General features: G+C 33.1%; 1 protein-coding gene across 1 annotated transcript in view; it reads right to left on the reverse strand.

Annotated features, from left to right (window-relative positions):
• RYR3 (ryanodine receptor 3) overlaps positions 1-19,847 on the reverse strand; it is a 196,058-nt gene that overhangs the window by 24,907 nt on the left and 151,304 nt on the right. Inside the window, exons 71-86 of the mRNA XM_077180355.1 lie at positions 19,006-19,026; positions 17,140-17,154; positions 13,981-14,151; positions 13,465-13,524; positions 12,190-12,321; positions 11,241-11,353; positions 8,366-8,465; positions 5,480-5,589; positions 4,615-4,666; positions 3,885-3,935; positions 3,496-3,595; positions 3,215-3,294; positions 2,778-2,854; positions 1,037-1,110; positions 776-793; positions 206-286 (exon numbers count right to left, since the gene is read on the reverse strand). Coding sequence (XP_077036470.1) covers positions 206-286; positions 776-793; positions 1,037-1,110; positions 2,778-2,854; positions 3,215-3,294; positions 3,496-3,595; positions 3,885-3,935; positions 4,615-4,666; positions 5,480-5,589; positions 8,366-8,465; positions 11,241-11,353; positions 12,190-12,321; positions 13,465-13,524; positions 13,981-14,151; positions 17,140-17,154; positions 19,006-19,026 — 1,255 coding nt within the window. The remainder of the gene's footprint in view (positions 1-205; positions 287-775; positions 794-1,036; positions 1,111-2,777; positions 2,855-3,214; positions 3,295-3,495; positions 3,596-3,884; positions 3,936-4,614; positions 4,667-5,479; positions 5,590-8,365; positions 8,466-11,240; positions 11,354-12,189; positions 12,322-13,464; positions 13,525-13,980; positions 14,152-17,139; positions 17,155-19,005; positions 19,027-19,847) is intronic.

Genomic DNA, 19,847 nt, shown 5'->3' on the forward strand with positions numbered 1-19,847 from the left:
CTTGGAACAGGCTTTACTAGTAATATGTTACACACCAAAATTAAATTAAGACTTAAAAAATCAAATTGAATTCTGCAATTCAAATTGTTGTCATGTCAGTTTCCCCTCAGGAAACTTAATGCATTGGAAACATTGGTTCTTATTGCACTCTGTTTAGGAACAGACTCACCATACATTTTCTACAAAATTAATTCATTTCTCTTACCATTGTTATGCCCTTCACAGAGAAGTTGCAAAAATCTAAACAGATCTCGAGTAAATTCATCATGCTGCAAGACTTTTTCACCTTCAAAATATATAAATACAATGATTATGTGACAATTGTTATGATTAATTATGCAGAACACATAATCCTACAGTAACCTTTTAAAGTGGGATTTTAATAAAAGAATCAGTATTTAAAAGCGTTAAAGCAATTTAAAAGAAACAGACTGATAATAATGAAAAGAAAAACTGAGACAGAAAAAGCAGAGCCAAAGTATTTAGCACTCCAATGCATCCATGGTTAAAAAAACAACACTAATTTGAAAAAAAAAAAGGCAACAGGATATATATCTAATAAGTAAATTGTTAGTCATAACTAAAATCATGCCTTAAATATGAGTGACACTTCTTTAATAAGCATCAAACTCTTTATCCAAGCTAAACACACAACCTGCTGCAGACTATAAAGCTAAACCTAAAGATATCTGAGAAGATGCAATGAGAGATTTCTCTCTGTATTTGCAACACACTTTTGCAACAATAGTATCAAAAACTGTAAACCCAAACATACCACGCTCACGAACGATGACTGTGGATCAAAGAAAAATAACAAGAATACAAGATAAGAATATTGGAAGTTACAATATTTTTCTTAAAAATTATTGCTAAAGATAGTGTAAAAAAAAAAGCATATTCAGAACCCAGAGCCTAGAATTACTTATAGTAAGTTTAACAACAGAAACCTCAAGCCACAGTAAACAACAGTTCAAGTTAAAGAAGGAGGCAGAAATAATGTTTGAAGCACTACTGGAATCAATTTCATTCTACTTACGAGTTCCTTCTTCAGTGACCATTCCCAGGCCTTCTGCTTTATTCTGTCTCTCAAATGCATTCAAGTCAAGAACACTTATATTTAAAGAGAAGAAAAACAACAACACAAACAGGAAAAAGGACTATAGTAAACAATGGAAAATAACTTTCTTCTACAAAATTTCTAGAGGCCTTCAACTACTACTCTTGACCCACAACAACATGCATCGCCTCATATTTTATTTAATACTCTTATCAAATAAATGAGCTTTGGATGAAACTAAGGGTCCAGTGTCCAATTCTGACAAGAAATGAGTCTCAGGTCATGTCTCACCACTTACCTAACTTCACTCCTGATAATGACAGTGTCATGTACAAATGAGGAGTGTAAAAGAAGCCTGAAATATTACTCTTTATGTTGATTTAAACCTACCACTAAAGGAGAATACTGCCGTTTCTCTCACACTGTTTTCCACTAAGTTGTGACTATGACTTTTATTATGTTGTTTCTGTATATAGTATTACAGAATATTACTATATTATAATATAACATGGTTATATTATTCAGAAAATGTATGGAATTTTTGATTCTATATGTACAAGAAAGAAATGTAATCAGAGGTTCCATCTCTTCCAAGGTCAAAAGACACTGATATCTGAATTTTATTTTATTAACTTGGCATAGCTCAGCACATGGAATAGCAAATCATGATTCTTCTCACTACCCAGTCAGAGTACTTTCATTCAAACCTTCCAATAAAATTCTATCATTATCTAATTTTAGTTCAGTTAAATAGAAATGCAGTCACATATTCAATCTAGTGACATCATTAAAACCAAAAGCATTTCTTAAAGCATCATTTTATTTCCTTATAATTTCTTATCTGTTCAAGTAATTTTATCAATACCTCTTTTAATGAAGTCCTGAATAATACATATACACAATTGGTAATTATATGACAGCAGGGCCTGTTTGAGAAAATCCCTGCTAAAGTGTTCAACATAAATGAAAAAATGACAATGCAGATATTATTTAATTTGACTGCAACTATTCAACAATAATTTCTGCAATGCAGGTCACAATTCCTTCCACATTTTATCCTCTATTCATACAGCTCCTCCACTTCTAATTCCCAGTCTACTCCTTCAGAATGTTTCTGGTTCTTTTTTAAAAGGCTGAAAAATGGAGGTCATCTACTGTAAGAGTAATCAAAAACACCAGAAATTGTCTATCTTATGCATGGGAGTCCTTTACCCCAACTAATTTGAACTGTTTTATCAAGGGAATGGACTACTAGAGTCTCACTGGTCTCATGCCAACTCTAACAAAGCTGATATATGTGCAGAGGATTCACAAGAGACAGTGATTTTGCAACTTGCCAGAAATGTGCAGGAACTGAAAGCTTAGTAAAGCTCCACTGGCCTGTCTCTCCCTTAGTGGTGGCTCTTCTCCATCCTTGGAACCTACCAGACCTGTATGACCTTGAGGGATCTAGGATCAGTAAAGGAGCCATTATATTTTACTTTTCTGTCTCTTCAAACTAAGTCTTCAAAGGCATGTGCAGTCTTTTGCTTTATTTTCCCCCTTGGAAGAATACTCTAAAAGATTAACAGGCTGTTCCTGTGATTCACAAAACTTTCCCACAAGAGTTCTACAACTTGTGACTCCTGTAATTTAAATCTAATGCATCCACCTGAACTGAGCAATAAGCCAGTGAATATGAATAAAACAGAACCTATAATAATGCAACTTATGGTTTTACCTGCAGGACTGCATCAAGCCAGAGAGGCTTTGAAAAAATCCAGCATCCTTTTTCTCCTTCAGGTAGTCTAGCATTTTCTAAATGTTGTATATTTTTGAAGGGAAAAAATACAATATTAACAATATACAATAAAAAATACCTAGCAATTAATTATTAATAGTATTTATAAACTAAAATAAAATAGTAGAGGTAATAAGTGCCCTTACAATTAATGATATTTAAATTATAAGAATTCAAAAGTTCCTGAATTAGTTCCTTGAAATGCAAATCACTGGCAAAAAATAATATAATTGCCCTTGCACCAAAAATACACTGACATTTCTTCATTGTTTGGCTTAATTTTAAGTGCATTAATTTAAACAACAGGATACTAAAATTGTCAAAATTGCTTGCCTCATTTATGCAAGCAAGACTCACAGTAGTTGGAAATGCATTACCTGTTGAACTACAGTGTTTCCACCATTTAGAATAGCAATACCAAGTTTCAGTGTTTCAACAACCATGGGTCCTGTATGACCTGTCAAAACAAGGATACACTCCTTAAAACTTGTAGTTGTGAGCTCTTCAATCAGAAACGCAGTCTGGAACTTAGTGCAGTTGCTACTGACATTTATTTTGGCTCATTAAGTGTTGTACAGAAGCTGTTTATGATAGTTCCATGACAGGTACAATGACATAACACACCTGTGTATACTTCAAAGACACCACAGAGCATTACCTTTGCTTGCACTGATCATCTGAAGGACCATCTCAGCAGCTCCACGATCATGCAAGCGAGCTTGCTGATAGAGAGTTCTCTGCTTTTCCATTTCTTTCTCCTGGGTTTGGGAACAAAATGAGAACAGACTACAGATTGGAATGGATCCAGGAAAAATAGGAAGATGAGAAATCTGAAGTTGTTGAAGACCATCTGCCTTCAAAATCCATGGGTTGTTTGACTCCAAAGTTTCAAAACACCCCATCTTTCTTTAATGTGAATAACCCAGTAAACCAGCTCGCTGTGTTCAACACACAATGTGTTATGCTATTTTTGCATTTATTCCACTGGACATATTTAAAGTACTTCCACATTAGATTATGATAAAGAAATGTCATTTAAACTCTCACCTCAAATGTCTTTTCTTTATCTTCGTCTCCCTCTTCTTCTTCCTGACAGCTCTTTTGATGTTAAAAACAGAAATCACAAGATCTTGCTTATTAAGAAATATAATGCCTACTTTTGCTATACTATTTCTGCAAAATTGCCAAATATTTTTTTAAAGCAATTACTGAAGGTATTAAGAAGATTTTAAAAACATTTAATTGCAAATATTTGTGCTTATCTGCACTAAGAAGCTGATATTCCCTAACATGTGAGTATTTCAGGGTATTCATCCAACTACATACACACTGTAACTGCAGGCTATATAACCTTGTACCATATCCCTATATCCATGATATTTCTCTTCACAGTCAAGCTCTCATCACAAGTCAGCTGTAGTCAATATGTTGCAAAACACTGACCTATCTTTGTCAGACTTCAAGTATTAACCCAAAAACGATTACCCCAAGAATGAAGATAACTAATGGGTTTAAACTGCTCAGGAGTTAATCGTATGAAAAAAAAGTGTCAAGTGAAAGGAACAGGACTGCACCTACTGAAATGTTATAGTATTGCTTTAACATTGGAAATTTCTCATTACACATATTTTTAAAACTGCATTTGCTTCATTAAAAATATAAAAGTTACTATCAAGCAGTCCATGTAAGAAACAGAAAGAAAAGATTTAAGAAACATCTAAAATCAATGGGAAGCACTAAATGCAGTGAGGGATGGAGCTTGAAATTATGTACTTACTTTTGCCATCATGGCAGAATAGGCAATATATAGAGGATCATGTCCTAGATTGCTGTGAAGAGTAAAAAATATTTTTAATTATTTTATGATATAGTAATATAAAGAATTCATATGCCTACTTTTTTTATTAAAAAGTATTTTATTAAAGTAGCCTACTTGAAAAGCTATTCATCCTGAAAATTGTGTCATGAAGGACTTCTCTTATCTAAATCCAAGTCTCTAAGTTTTTACTCAAACAATTTAAAGGTATATTTGTGCATTCAACTTAGTCATTTTGGGTCATCATTAGCTGTTGAAGGTGCAGAAAAGTTATATGGAAATATAAATTAGAATAATTATAACTGTTAGATGGCAAGATTTTGTTAGTCATACAGAAAAATTATATGAAACTCTGGAATACTCATAAAAATCTAATCATTCTAATCAACAATCTAAAGTCAAAACAGAAACTGGCAATGAGATTCATAAACATCAACAAAACCTTTTCTGACTTACACTGTGAAATGTAATGAATATCAAAACCAAGAACACACATCTATTAATTACCAGGAGAGACCAGGGCAAGGTATTCTGATTAAACCTGCAGTTTCTGTAGAATTCATGTTTCCAGGAGAAGTCATGCTCAATCATTTCTGCATTGGGTATTTACCAAGCTTTTAAAATGTCAAAAATAGTCAATATTTATCTCAATGTAAAGGTTATACTCAGTTTAAATACAGGAAAACTCTAATGAAACTAAGAGGGAAAAAGGTATTCGCCATGTACAATAATGAACTACACTTGTTTAAATCCATTTGGTAATGTTTCTAGAAACTCAATTACTGTATACTTTTATTCAATGGGCTTTTCCACACAGCTCTTTTACCTTCTCTCTGTAAGAGCACTGCGACTAAAATAGAGGATAATCTGATGAAGTGGATCAGGATGCTTTTTCTCAGTCTCTTCTTCTTCCTCTTCATCTTTTTTTGGAGATGTCTGTCTCAAGATTTAGAATATAAAAGTTAAGCTTCATAAGCAAGAAAAAAAAATCAGTAATTAAGCTTAGGAAAGAATTTCACTAATTTTATTCTATCCAATTTACATTAACTGCCAGTATTAATCTTTTTCAGGAGTTTACAGCATAACCTGTAACTCCTGAAACAGGCAATATTATGTGCCTGTTTGGTTCTGAAGAGATAAGAGTATATGGTTTTTATTCATTATTTTTGTAAATTTAGAATTTTCTCATTTGCAAAGTATTGAGAATGAGACTGGGGAAATCTTGGGGAAGCCTTATTAAAGAGAAATCATGCATCTCCAGTTGAATTGAAAGGAAGTTCTAGCTCAATTATTTTGTAGTAGATATTGGAATAATTTTTAATAACATCATCAGATACATCCTATTCAGACTGGCACCAGCCACAATCTTTTCATATATCATTTCCAAGTTACCTTGGTTCAATTAATGCTCATTATTGTAAACTTCAAACATTTTTTGGCAGTTAAAAATATAACATAGTCAGAGCTGGCCAAAGATCAGATTATTACCCTTACTTGTGTTATCACACCTTTGTACAGTTACTAGTTATTGTAGATTTATTGTAATTACAGTAATTATTTTAATTATAGAAGTTCAATTCTCTAGGAAATTTGAAAGAATTGCAGGCACTGCTTTGATTAATGGCCTCATTCTTTCCTTTAGCAGGAAGCAACAAAGTCAATCAGACTGACCATATAATTTTCCAGAGCATGTGAAGAATGACCCTACCCATGGCAGGGGGGGGTTGGAGCTAGATGATTTCTATGGTCCCTTCCAACCCAAACATTCTGTGTCTCCACAATATCAGGCATAATGGCTCTTTAAAAAGCACAACGTGAGTGCTTCTGCTAACACTGAAGCGCTTCCTGATGCATCTTCATGTGATCCAAGAAGCTGTGTATTAACTTTCCTGGTGTTTAGAGACTGGGGAGATAAGCTCCTTGGAGGTATTTTTGACAAGTTAACTACACAGAGGGAACAGAAAGAGCAGTAGGCATTCTGAACTGATGTTCACTACCAAAATCCCGAAGTTTATCAATCACTTTTATCAAGTACACAGGTAAACTGCATTTTTGCTGAATATGGCTGCATATATTTACTTATCCTTATGATGCATCAAAAAGGAAAACAGCAAAAATAACTTGTATCAAAGCTGAAAATGTTAAAATTAATTATGCATAAAAAAATTTAAAAGGGAAAAGGATCAATAGTATCAAGCTTTAAAAACACCCCATAAAATAATATATACAAACATAGGAATTACCATAATGACAAGAACAGTCTGACTGTTCATCTAATCCATTTCTCTTTCCAAGAATGAGTATCATGTAGCTCGTCTGAAGGCATAGATCACCTTAATGCACTTCAGTGTGCATCAAAGGACAATGTCTTTTTGACCACAGCAGAAAATTACCTTATGCTCTGAAGCATAAGGATTAATATTTTATAAGTTTATGCATACAGTACACAAAAATTAAATATATTTTATAATAGATACATAGAATACACACTGAAGTGGGCCTTGAAATAAATGCCCAGTTATATCAGTACTTACAGCCAAATCCTGAACTAGTTTCTCCTCAAATGAATATTCCTCTGTTTCTATCCAAAAGTTCTGATAGCCATTGAGGAAGAGGTTAATAGAACGGTGCCTGGGGGGGTTGTGAAAGTGAGATCAAGAGGGGTAAAGGAACAGAGTATAACAGCTCAGATGGTTAATGGTTAGTAAGGATACTTATTTGTACAATTCTGATCCTCTGATTGGTCAGTGAAACAAAATGCAAAACATAACTAACATTCAGTGACAAACCTGCAGGTACTTTTGAGCATTCTTACTGGTTTTTTATACACATATGTATACATTACTTTTTATTTTGAAGGCTAAGAGAGGCCTAAAATACATTATACATGAAACTGCACGACTGATACCTTAATGCAAGCATGAGAAAAATACACACTTGATCACACTGAGAATGAGTGAGTGCGGTATACATCTACAAGGTGTAAATCCAAATTACTAGATTTAGAACATCAAGACATTAGACACTGGCCATCAACACCAAAATAACTATCAATTGCTTTCCAGCATAGTATCTAAAGACAATCATTGCCTTCTTCCACAGAAAGAAGCCTAATCTCAGCTTCTTGTCTTCCAGTTCTAAATCAGGGCAGTATTAGCATGTCCTCAAAGAAGTTGCATTAGAAATATAAAAACCTGCTCTATGAAATGACCAATTTCAGAAAACTCTAAGTCATATTAATTACTACTGTATACTATTCATTAATTTAACTTTCCACACAAAATAAACTCATGGCAATAAGACTACACATAATAATGGCAAAATAAATCTGTCTTCACATTATTTTGGGGAAAAAAATTTTTCTGAGCTGCACTACATGAGTCTAGAAAGGCTGTTCCATGCAGCCTTTTCATTTACTTTTATCAGTTGCCACCAAAAAGAAGATATAAAAATGCACTACATATACACCATTAAATACCTTTTAAATAGAATGTGCACACAAATCAGTATTTTATAATGGAATAGCTGTCGAGTCAACACTTTAGGCTCACTTGCTGACACTGGTGCTGTTTTATTATAAAATTTTGAAAACTGACCAATCAGAATCCCCTCTGAAAATTGTACAAATTCATGTTTTTATGATAATATCAAATCATGGCTGGGAAGGAAGAAGTGGGCGCATAAGCAAGAGGCTCTCCACAAGTTACATTACCGTTAACTTGAGTATAAGCCTGTCATACTGAGTTTTTTCATGTACTTTTTCCAGCCAAACACGTTGAAAGGTGCTCAGGAAGAAATTGCTAATTTTGTGTCTGAAGAAAAGCATATAGGTTTTCATTGAAGAAAGGCACAAGTTAAATTCAATAAAGTAGTCAGATAGAATGTATCGTAAACCGTGCTTGAAAAATTCCCATGTACAACTTTGCTGTATCTATGTGCATATACAGATGACAGACAATAAGACAAAGTTTTTTCAAATTAATTTCCTTGAGACATCAAACATAGACACATCTCAGAGAAAACACATCACATAACACACTTTTTCAAAGCCATGTGCATTCAATAAACACAGAGCGTGAAGAATTAGTACTTCCTAACTTAACTGATGTTTAATTCATTGAAAAATATATATTTTTTAAATATAGCAATTTGTTTTGTATCTACAGGGACTTTTCATCAAAAGGAGTTCTCGGAATATTTGTGGCAGAAGTTAAAGTAATTTTTTGGTGATTTAACAAACACTTTCATATCAATAGACATGTCTGTTTCTGAAATATCTTACTGAAATTCCTAAAAACTGATAGACATTACAGTGAGTTTTGCAGAAAATTATCTTAAGCTCTAAGATTAAAATTAAACTATACTGAAAGCCACCTAAATATCTGGAAAATTTTCAAAAGAGTAAGCTTATTATTTACTGAAGATTTATCTTTTCTAGGATAAAGGAATGGTTAATACCATAATATTTGTTTACTGCACTTTAAATTAATTGATTCTAACATCAAAGAACTAACACTCCCAATACAAAGCTGCAACTAAAATGAAGAAATAGACAAGATAGAGGGCTGCATTTTAAACTCTGCATCAAAGAGATTTAAATAGCTCCTAGAACAAATCATACCCCACTTGAAATAATCTCCCTAGGGTTCAGGCATGTCTGAGCAACACTGTCAATTTAGATGATGGAGATTGTTATAATAGTGTGATAGCCTTATTTTCCTGTCAGGATCCTATGATTTATCTAGGAAAAAAGTGACTATAAGCTAGTGAACTTTAAAAATTTGGTTTGAACCTGTCAGTTGAGCAATATACCCAGAAGTTTGCTCATGGCAGCAGGATCAGGATAGATGACCTTTAAAGGTCCATTCCAACCCAAACTTTTCCACGACTTTAAGATTTTAAGTTTAAACTGTGTTTTCACTCTTGTTTGTTTTGAAGTGCAGAGAACACAATTAATTGACAAAAATACTTTTATGAGGGTTCATTTTTAGCAACTACAAAATGAAATATCAGGGTAGATTTGCCTCATATTCATATTTAAATTAGGAGTAAACTGCTCCACAAAATCTACCAAAAGTTTGAGAACAAAAAGCTTGAGGAAAGTTTTTAACATAAAAACATTTTAAAAAAATTACAGACATGTAAATGTTCAATTTCAATGTGGTATTATTTCATATTTTATTGAAAATTAAAAAGTCAAGAATTTAAAGATTCATAACCCACTTTGCCTCTTGGCAAGCATTCTGTCAACCTCAAATATAAAAAATATAAGTGGGTGATTTGTAAGGCAAAAAAAGGAGGAGCCCTTTTAACATTTGGGTGGTCACGCATTTATTCTGAACATTTTAAGAATTTACAAACACAGAATATGGTTGTGAAAAAAAAGCTTGCTCACAAAAAGGTTGTACTGAAATGGTATTTCTTCATACCACTTCCTCTTTTTTGCCAAACACAGCTCTTGAAGAGGCAAGGATTGATACTGGGTGGTTTTTTATGTTGTATTTAATCCTTTCCATTTTTTTGGTTCTTTAAAGATGGCCTGGTGGTAGCATAATAACTTTGAGAAGTTATTATAGTCCAGAACTACTCATTTTTGCAAAGGAAGGTTGTGAAGGTTGTGTGCTTTTTATGGTATAAACTGCCTTTTTATTTGTCCTGTGCAAACCTAATATTCCTCCAGTGTGTTAGTGACACAGCTACAGACCTTCAGCTAAAGACCTTTACAGCAAGTGTGTAAATTTTCTTTAATAAACAGATTTTAAAATCCAACACAACCCTTCAGTTAAACACTTTGCCAAAAATCTTTGAATAATAATATTAAACACAAAAAGTGAAAAATTGGAGAAGGAGAGAAGCAAATCTAATTAAACATGTGCTTAACTTTTATCTGAATAAAACTCAGTTTTTTTGAGAAGAAACAGAGTAAAGGAAGTTACTCCAGTGACATATCATCTTATTACTCTGCTTAAAGCAGTAGATGGATCCAGGCACAGGATGCATTTTATTTTGGACTTTGTGGTATCTGCATTCAACTGGAATAAGAAGCAGAGTAACATAGAAGTCTAAAATATCGTTTTGCAGTGCTCTCTGCACTGCACTGTCCCAATAGTCGCTTTAATTCATATAACATTCTGATGTAGTAGCTGAAGATTGGCCCAGACAAGCTACAGAGCATGAAGTGTTCATGTAAGAGGAGAGGAAGAGCCATACAAAATTAAAAAAAAAAAAGAAAAAAGACAAAACACAGGAGAATAAAGAGTAAAAAGAGCAACAAATCAGAGACAAAAAATGGACAGAAACAGCAACATCTAAATGGTTTTCACAGATTCACAGATAAGTTGAGGAACTATACAGAATAACTGACAAAAATGAAGCATGTAATTCTTATGGTGTTTTCCCACTCAGGTTATTTGCCATGAGATGACTGTTTTGCTCCTGTGAGGAATTAGCTGATGACTTATCAATTCTTGTCTCTTAAAATTACATACACCTAACAATCAACACCTAGGTAAACACACAAGCAGTGTTTGCACTCAGTAAACAATGCAAACGAAAGTTATGAAGAAATAAACCTTTCAGCCACTTACCTTGGCAGGTTGTATAATGGTGCCATTCTGAAACATGCAACAACAGCCCTTTTGCGTTGTTTTGACAGGAGTTTGTGCCAAACAGCTTTTTTTGATCTCAGTGGCTGTTCAACCTATAGGAAAATATCTTCTAGTATATGCAATGGAAACCTTTCAACTTTCATCAAAAAATTTTCTATACAGCTAGTGGTTAGGTAGTTAACAAAGTAGAAAATGTTACTAATGCTCTGCATCATCTGAAAAAAATGTCCTTTTGGGGTTTTATTTTTTTATTAATAAGGAAAAATACTGGGGACCTTCTATATAGAAATCTCTCCATTTACTCAGACAAGAATATTCAAGATGTTAGAATACCTCACGTGGGACTACTTGGTAAATTTCAAAAGTTGTTATTTTTTCTGTTTCTAAAAATGCATATTCAGTTGTTCATGTGAAGGTATTTCTGTGTTATATAATTTGTGAATGGAATGGATTAACTTCATGTAGGAAGAGCACAAATTCCTTTATTTGAATTGCATCAACTGGATGAACAGGCAAGCAACTCAAAAGTTGCTACAGCATCCTCTGCTGCAGAAATAGGAGACAGGCTAAACTCAATATATTAAAAATAAGTGCACAAGCAAACATCTCTTCCTAAAATCAAAATGGTTTTCTGCTACAACATGGAGATAATTTGTGTGCTATACTTCATATGACTGTTCAAGCAGTTTTGCAGAAATATATCCTGAACTTTCCCTGCAGCTAAATGGAGGCATTTCAACAGATTACATTGAAAACTTTCATATATGCACAACTGTATGTGCATGGGTACTTGCATGCACACGTATACAAACCCCTAAGTTTTATCTGGACACTTTAATGATGGCAGTCACTGTACTTGAAACAATCTCTGCCAGGAAAAATCTCTGTTTTTCAAAAATAAACACAGTATAGACATTTGGCTTTTTACCTGCTCCAGATGATACAGAGCAGCTGATATCCTCTGCACACGCTCCACATTTTTCTCAGGGTCAGTAGGTCCATCACTCTTTAAAATGTCTTTGTACAGATTTAGCTGCCATTTCACAGCTGGATCATCAGACTGAAACCCAACATATTTCATTCATAAGCTGCTGAATGAAGGCAATGAATTTGACCGACACTACTTCTACTCCCATCATATCATAAAGAAGCTTATAAATATTCACAATTTCTGTCCCCTTTCAGACCAAATTAACTAGCTAGCTGCTCAAAAAATGGCATTGATTCTATATATTACTGGGCAATTGAATTAAATTCTTAAGCAAGGTTCTGTATTTTTATTTCATGAAACCAAATAAAGTACCTTACAACTTATTTATTCCTTTTAACTCCATTAAAAATAAGGAAGCAGATTTAGTACTGGGATTGAGTTCAATTTGCAGAACCTTTGTACTGAGAGTGTAAAGCTGTTTTTTGGAGTCTGGAAAAGAGAGCTGGAATTTCAGTAGGTGAAGAGTTATAGCCAAAGTTTTTGGTTTTTTCTTTTTTTTTTTTTCCTTAAAGACAGAAATAGGAAAACCACATTAAAGTACTTCTTGTTCTTATTTTAATGTATGCAAGCATCAATTTATAGCAAATGAACAGTCAACTTCCATGACAGATAACTTCCATGACATTGTATTCAAACACTGTAGGCAATGATCTGAATTATTTTTAATTTACACATTGATGAGGACTCCATATTGGTATTACCTTTGACTGTGTATTCAGCATATTAATTGTAGGAATATAAATGTACTTGTAAAACTCACAAGTGCGAAAATGACAAAGCTTTTAATATTTTATTATAGTCACTTCAAAATGTATATATTTTTAGAAATACTTAATTTAATCATTATTGAAAGCTAGATTCAAGCAGAAAAGCTGAAGTAGTAGAGTTTCAATTTTATTTTCTTCTTGGATCAAGTTGTAATTCGAAGTAATTAGAATTCTAAGTAATTAGACCTTTAAGACTACCAGTATCTCAATTCTTCACACTTGTCCCATTCTACAGATCTTCCAGAAACTTGACTATACCAAACAAAGCTACAAATAAGGCATTTATTGCAATGAAATATCAGGAAGAATAATTTTAAAATGGAAATGTTTCTAATAGCTTTCTGGATTTTTTTTTTACTGTATCACAAAAACCCCAAAAAAACGATTGCACCTTCGGTGTTTTGAAAGCGCACATTGGCATCTAAGACAGATTTTTCTATATTACCTTTTCCTGCAAGTGTAAGTTGTTGCGTAGGTGTTCTTTGACTTCCTCATCTGTGTCCCTCTGTAGAAAAGTAGAAGTATTTTTCAGTTCAGATTATGATTCATTTCACAAGAACTTTTACAACATAGAACAGCTTATATTTCAACATTGAAATTTAACCTCTTTTGCTTTCAAAGTATGTAAGATACCAGAAGGGGCAAAGGCTTAATTTAACCATAAAACAAGGGTTAAACTTTGAAGGGAATTAAAGCTAACTAATTGTAGTTCAGTATTTGGTGCAAAAGAACATGATTATATAAAACTGCACGTGCTATACAAATGGAAAATAACAGGGAAAGTATGGCACCTCTATATACACATTAAAAAAAAAAAAAGCACAATAATTAGCAGTTATAATTGCTTATAGTACACACAGATATTTAATTATATTGACTGCTTAGATTTCTATGCTTCAAAATTAATTTCAGAAAGTTCTGCTTATTTTTGTATTAAAAACTATTAAAAGCACACACTTACATGGCTGTATCTAGTCTTAGCCAAAGAGATGAGCTCTTGGTCTCCAGGAGTGCACATATTCAAACCAATAGGAAGCATCTTTTTAAGTGCAGCCACAATCAAGGATGTTTGTATGGAGTACAAATCCCCTCTACGTTTTGATTTCTTCCTCTCTTGATCTTGTCCTCCAGACTGTAAGTTAAAAAAATTTTAAAAGGGGGAAAAGAAAAAAAGAAAAATTACTTTAATTTTCTGATCACACACTTCTCCAACACGCTCTTCCCCTTATGGTCCAAGGAAACTATGTTCCTGATGTAGTACAAATAATTAAAAATGCAGCACTAGAGGAAGGCTGTACAGGCTTGGTCAGAAAATGTAAAGGAATACTTTTGGTGTGCACCAGTGCAGAAAATGCAGTAAGAGTAATGTGGTAATAGGAGTCACACACTTTTGTGTGCATTCATACATATTATTTTGACAATACTTACTGGATCTTACCTTTCAAATCAGAAACAACCCTACAATTAAAAGCTGAATCATTCTCAGGGGACACTATTATTTGTCCAATGCTACAGAGACAAATTTAGGATGTTTACCTTTTTGTAAGAGATTTATATAAAGATAGTTATCCAGGGTCTGAATGAATGAATATTGCCTGACTTGTCTCATCTGAAAAACAGTATTATTTAAAAGGCTTTGATTCAATGTTATAAAGTGCCAATTAATTAGTGCCTCTGGGAAAGTGCTGCCCTTTGGCTTTGGATAATATGAATAAATTTGGGACAAAAAATTTAAAATTTTGTGTCTTTGGATATCATCATTAATAGGAAAAGGAAAACAAAAGAGACAGAAGTAAACAGCACAACAGAATAACATCTGCCCTATCTTCTTATGACAGACACTGTACAACATATTTCACATCCAACTTTTCCTTTATGAGACAGAGAACCAAAATCTTTCAAACAGACCCCTATATTTAATGAACACACAGTAAACAGCAACAACATCAAACAGCCCAGTTCTGAATTCTGTACCCATATTAAACTCCTACTTATACTCAAGGGGAGTTTTGCTAAGATAAGATTTCAGGACTAGGCCTCCAGGCTTGTACAACACTACAGAATTACAAATGCTTTCATTTAACCCTCCATATCCTTTCCCTTCTGTCAATTAGGATTTACAAACTACTGTTCTTATAATAGATTGTGTAGTTCCACATAAGGATACAGCAGAATCCATTGCAATTCATTATTTCCCAATTAATGCCTCACTATTATCACAGTAATCACTGGAAGAAAAAAGGCAGCTGTACGTATTCTATTTGGTGATAAATTTTGGCAAATTCTGTCTTCTAGATGGGAAATCTCCCTGTACAGATCTTGTGTTAAGTATTTTGAAGTGTGAGGGAACACGCAATGGATGTGGCTTCCTTTCTTAAGGAACTAACAATTGCAGGAGAGTACTTGGCCTCAAAGCTTTGCTTTTCAAAGTGCCTTAGAAATAGTGATGCAATGGCTTTAATAATGACATTATTTGTACTCTACAATGACAGCAGACAAACAAATCCCACAATGTATCACTGTACTCCAGTGGCGTCACTATGCATCTTAAATAAGGAATAACCAAATATGTAATAGATATATTTTTAAAAGAAAAAAAGGGATGGGAGGCATCCTGGTTTCTGCATCTTTTATGCCAGTGGACATTTTGCACATCCAATTTTCTTTATGTTCATATGAAATTAATAAGATTGTGAACCTTAAAACTGGAGAATTTTCAAAACATGAAAAGAAGATCCATTCTGCCTTTGCCATAAATTCTGCTGCCTGTGAATTCACTTCTCCAGCTGCTAAATGTATAAATAGAGTCACAGACTGAAACCTAAATGACAATGGAATTTTGTCTCTTTCAGTTCTAATATGCACCTATGTACACACCATACCTGTATTGTATATGTAAAGAGCATTAAATCAGATATATTTTGTGCTAAAAGGACCTCAACTGGAGGAATGATATACTTTGGTTGCTAAAAGCATGTAATAGTCTTACTTGTTTGAGGATTTAAACATACAAATAGATATTTCTGAAAAAAATTCATATACCAAAACCCAATTACAGATTCTTTAGTGGATTAATAATAACTAAATACACAATGAAAAGGAAGAAATAATTTATTTACACTAAAAAATCAGCTAAAACTGGTTAAGATTACAGATATAATATTTTCTGAATTTCCATCCCCCTTTGAGCTTCTGTTCTTTGAGATTACTATGAGGGCAGTCATTAAATCCTACTCTGTATACCTGGAAAGTTTGACAGCAGCAAAGCATGAAATCAGGTTATTAGTTTAACAGAGCTTCTCCCTTTTTAACTCATGTCTCCAGTTTAATTGATTAAAAGCTCTTCACAGCATCATGTATGCTTCTCAGCACACAGGGGAAAGGGAAAGATGAAAGGATTTATGCTCCATTTTGCTGCTTATTCTACTTCACCCATGAAGAATGCACCATAGGTCAGAAAGTACTCATCTATTTTAGAAATTCATATTAAAAGAAATAATATGAATGATGCAAAGGAAAGTGACCTATAGTTGACTGAAGGAAAAGAAATCTTCAAATACATTAAATACCTAAAAGAGATAAGTGTTATTCTAAAGCTGTCTCACACCTCACACCTTTAGTAAAAACCATTTTACTTTTGGAAAAAGCTAGAATTTGAACAGTATATCTTATTTAAACTTATTGGATTTAATACAATCTTCTATTCACCTACAAATGGGGTAGAGGTTATAGCACATTTCTCTCAAATATTCTTCTTGAATATCATAAGCCAAATACATCTTTCTAATTACTCTACTTAGACATTTCTTTTACAATGTCTACTTCACTATTTTAGCAAAAAAAAAGAATGCAGAAGGACAGCAGAGGCAGAATGTACATCTAAAATAGTTTAAAAAAGGTGGTTTTAGTACATTTTCACATTAAGCAATATTTAGGATTGCCAAAGGGAATTTTATCTGCTCTGGTCAAAGACCACCACTTTAGCTGGGACAAAATTTATAGTAGGTGGAACCTGGTGCTTCACTTTGTGACGCCACTGCTATGATCAATGGAAGGAGTGCTTGGAGCCTGATCATCTCTAAATCTAAAACAAAGACACATCATGCACTTTGACCTGTACCTTTACTTGCATGGCCTGTATGAAAGAAAAATAAAGGGGAAAAAAAGCATAAGTAAAAGAGATGAAAGGATGATAATTTTACAAGTTTCTTATAAACTTACTCAGCTTTATGAGGACAGTAAAAATACAGTAAGCTCATAGCTAAAACAATAGACTGTAAATGCATAACCAAATGAGATCTTAGTGAAATCAGCTTAATCTTCATTGAATGATTGAACTTCTGAATTTCTATTGCTGTTCTACCATACATTTCCATTTGTTGCTTTCACATTTAAGGACATCCAGTAAGTTAACCTATCAATACACTGATTACTGCATCTCTTCCCAATTTTGTTAAAAGAAGAATGGTGTCTGGAACTCTGGATAATCCAGTAATGAAAAATATTCACATTTTCACAAAAATAGCTCTTTCTACCTCTTTTCCCCACCAAAATATATTTGAGAAAAAAATGTGTTTAGAAATCAAGCTATCACTGCCAAGGTATAGCACTTAATTTACAGATCTATTTTCCCATTGCATAGCTATTTACTCTTTTTAAGACAGCCTGAGAGAAAACTTTAGCTTGCATCTCTCAGCAGTACCCATTTTGAAAACAATATTATAAACTCAGCTGTAACTCTCATACATAGAGAGGATTCTTCCCATTTATTATATTAATACTATAAATACACTCAAATAAGTACATATTCCATAGTCAACATTATAATTGTGTCAGGAAATATTAAGAAAATAATGACAAAACCATTTATTTATGGTGAGATAAAATAAACTATTACTGACCAGAATCCTCAACCAGGCATAGGAAAATACTATAGAAAGCTTTTGGTTAAAAACAATCAGAAAAAAACACATACAAGCCCTCACTTCTGTCATTCTGCCCTAAAAGTAACTTAATTTTCTTGTGATACCTGAAAAAGTTTCAAAATGTTGATGCCAAAGTATTAAAATCTTTTTATAGCCTACTCAATTTATATTACATAGTAAGAAAAGCAGGTACAAGTAAAGAAAAGCAAAGGACTAATATTCAAATTAAGTGTCAGAATCTTAGCATCTTATAATATTTAATACCTTGAACAAATAGCAAATTTTAATTTAAAATTTCAGCTGTGTGAAATATGTAGACGCCGCATAGACATGGCTCAGCAGGTATATACATATATATATGTATGTATACACTAAAGGTAAGGAAATGTTAATTATATTTAATTTATTGTAGCTGACCATAAAAATAATCCACTCCTGATTTACCTCAGTATATCCAAAGAAAATGTATCCTATGCAATTGAAATACTGTCAAAGAGGAGATCTAGAATTCTTGATGTAAATACTAACATAAAATCCTCTAACTATTGTAAATCTGCAAACAATGTGTACTACATGTTACAGATGGGCACAAAAAACCATTTTGTTTCATAATAAGAACTTGCATTTTATGATGGCCTCTAACTTCTATAATAGGTTTACTCAATCTATTCTTAAGAATAAATTATAAAAATTAATGAGGGCAAGTAAAAAAAAACTCCAGTAGGATATGCAAATGTTTAGCAACTGAAGGTATATATCCAGCCACACATTCATTTAGATTCCAAAACTGACACAGAAAAATAGTCCACATACAATTATTATGTACATGTGAATGTATACATTCAGTCTTCTATTCCAGTTAACTGACAAACACTATAGGACATCCTTTCCTCTCAACCAAAAGTCTCTTTTATCAAGAAACCAATGAAGGGGTCCAAAATAACAGACTAGTGGAGTTGAATGTGTTTAAATTCTCCATTTCAACACTTCTATCACAAACCTGGTATTTCAATGTGATCTAAGTTACCAGTCTCTCTCAGACTGGAAGTTCTCTAACTTACCATTCCCCTCCGAGCATTCTGCTGCCATATTTTTAGAAAAGAAAAATTAAATTCTCAGCTGTTAATACATTTATTTGAAAAGCTAGTAACAAAGTTAATATAGTATAATAAAAATACAATGGATACTTAATTAATTTCTTGATTTTAATGATGAGTAGTTTGTTACTATGGAAATTAGCTACCAATAAGTAACATAATGCTACTCCTTTCTCCTCTGCTTTCTTTTATGGCATGTAAGGATATAGAACCTTCTATATACAGTACAGGATATACTACACCTTACACTCTGATAGCACCCCAGTATTTTTATCAGGAACAACACTGAGTCTCTGTCTCTGTTACCTAAGGCAGTCTGAGATGAGCCTGGGCCTTACTCCTTTGGGGGACCACAAAATGCTCTGTCCTGGGCCCACTGTCAATAGCCAAAGTTCCTATTCAGTTTTCTGTACTTTGTCATGCTTGATAAATATTGGATAAGATTGCTTCCACTAGAAATAATGTAAATAAAGAGGAATAAGTGATAGAGAGGAAAGAGCTAATTATTCAGTAAACTTGCTACTTTTTGAGATAAATGTAAATATTAAAGCAAGAAATTATAATGTTCCCTAATGTAATGTCCTCTACTGATCAATGTCTAAGGATAGAAATAAATATCAAACCTGCAAGAAAACCTGAAATTCAGTTACTTAAAGAATTTCTTGTTTCTTTTAACCTATGCAGTCTTAAAAAAAGCCAACAAAACGGATGTAAATCTATAATTTATTGGATGTGCTGGGTTTAGACCACTTATATTTTATATTTTGAAATATTAGCAATTTCCTGCTTAGAAAGCATATATAGAA

Source organism: Agelaius phoeniceus, chromosome 6 (genome assembly GCF_051311805.1).
Source record: "Agelaius phoeniceus isolate bAgePho1 chromosome 6, bAgePho1.hap1, whole genome shotgun sequence".
NCBI lineage: Eukaryota > Metazoa > Chordata > Aves > Passeriformes > Icteridae > Agelaius > Agelaius phoeniceus.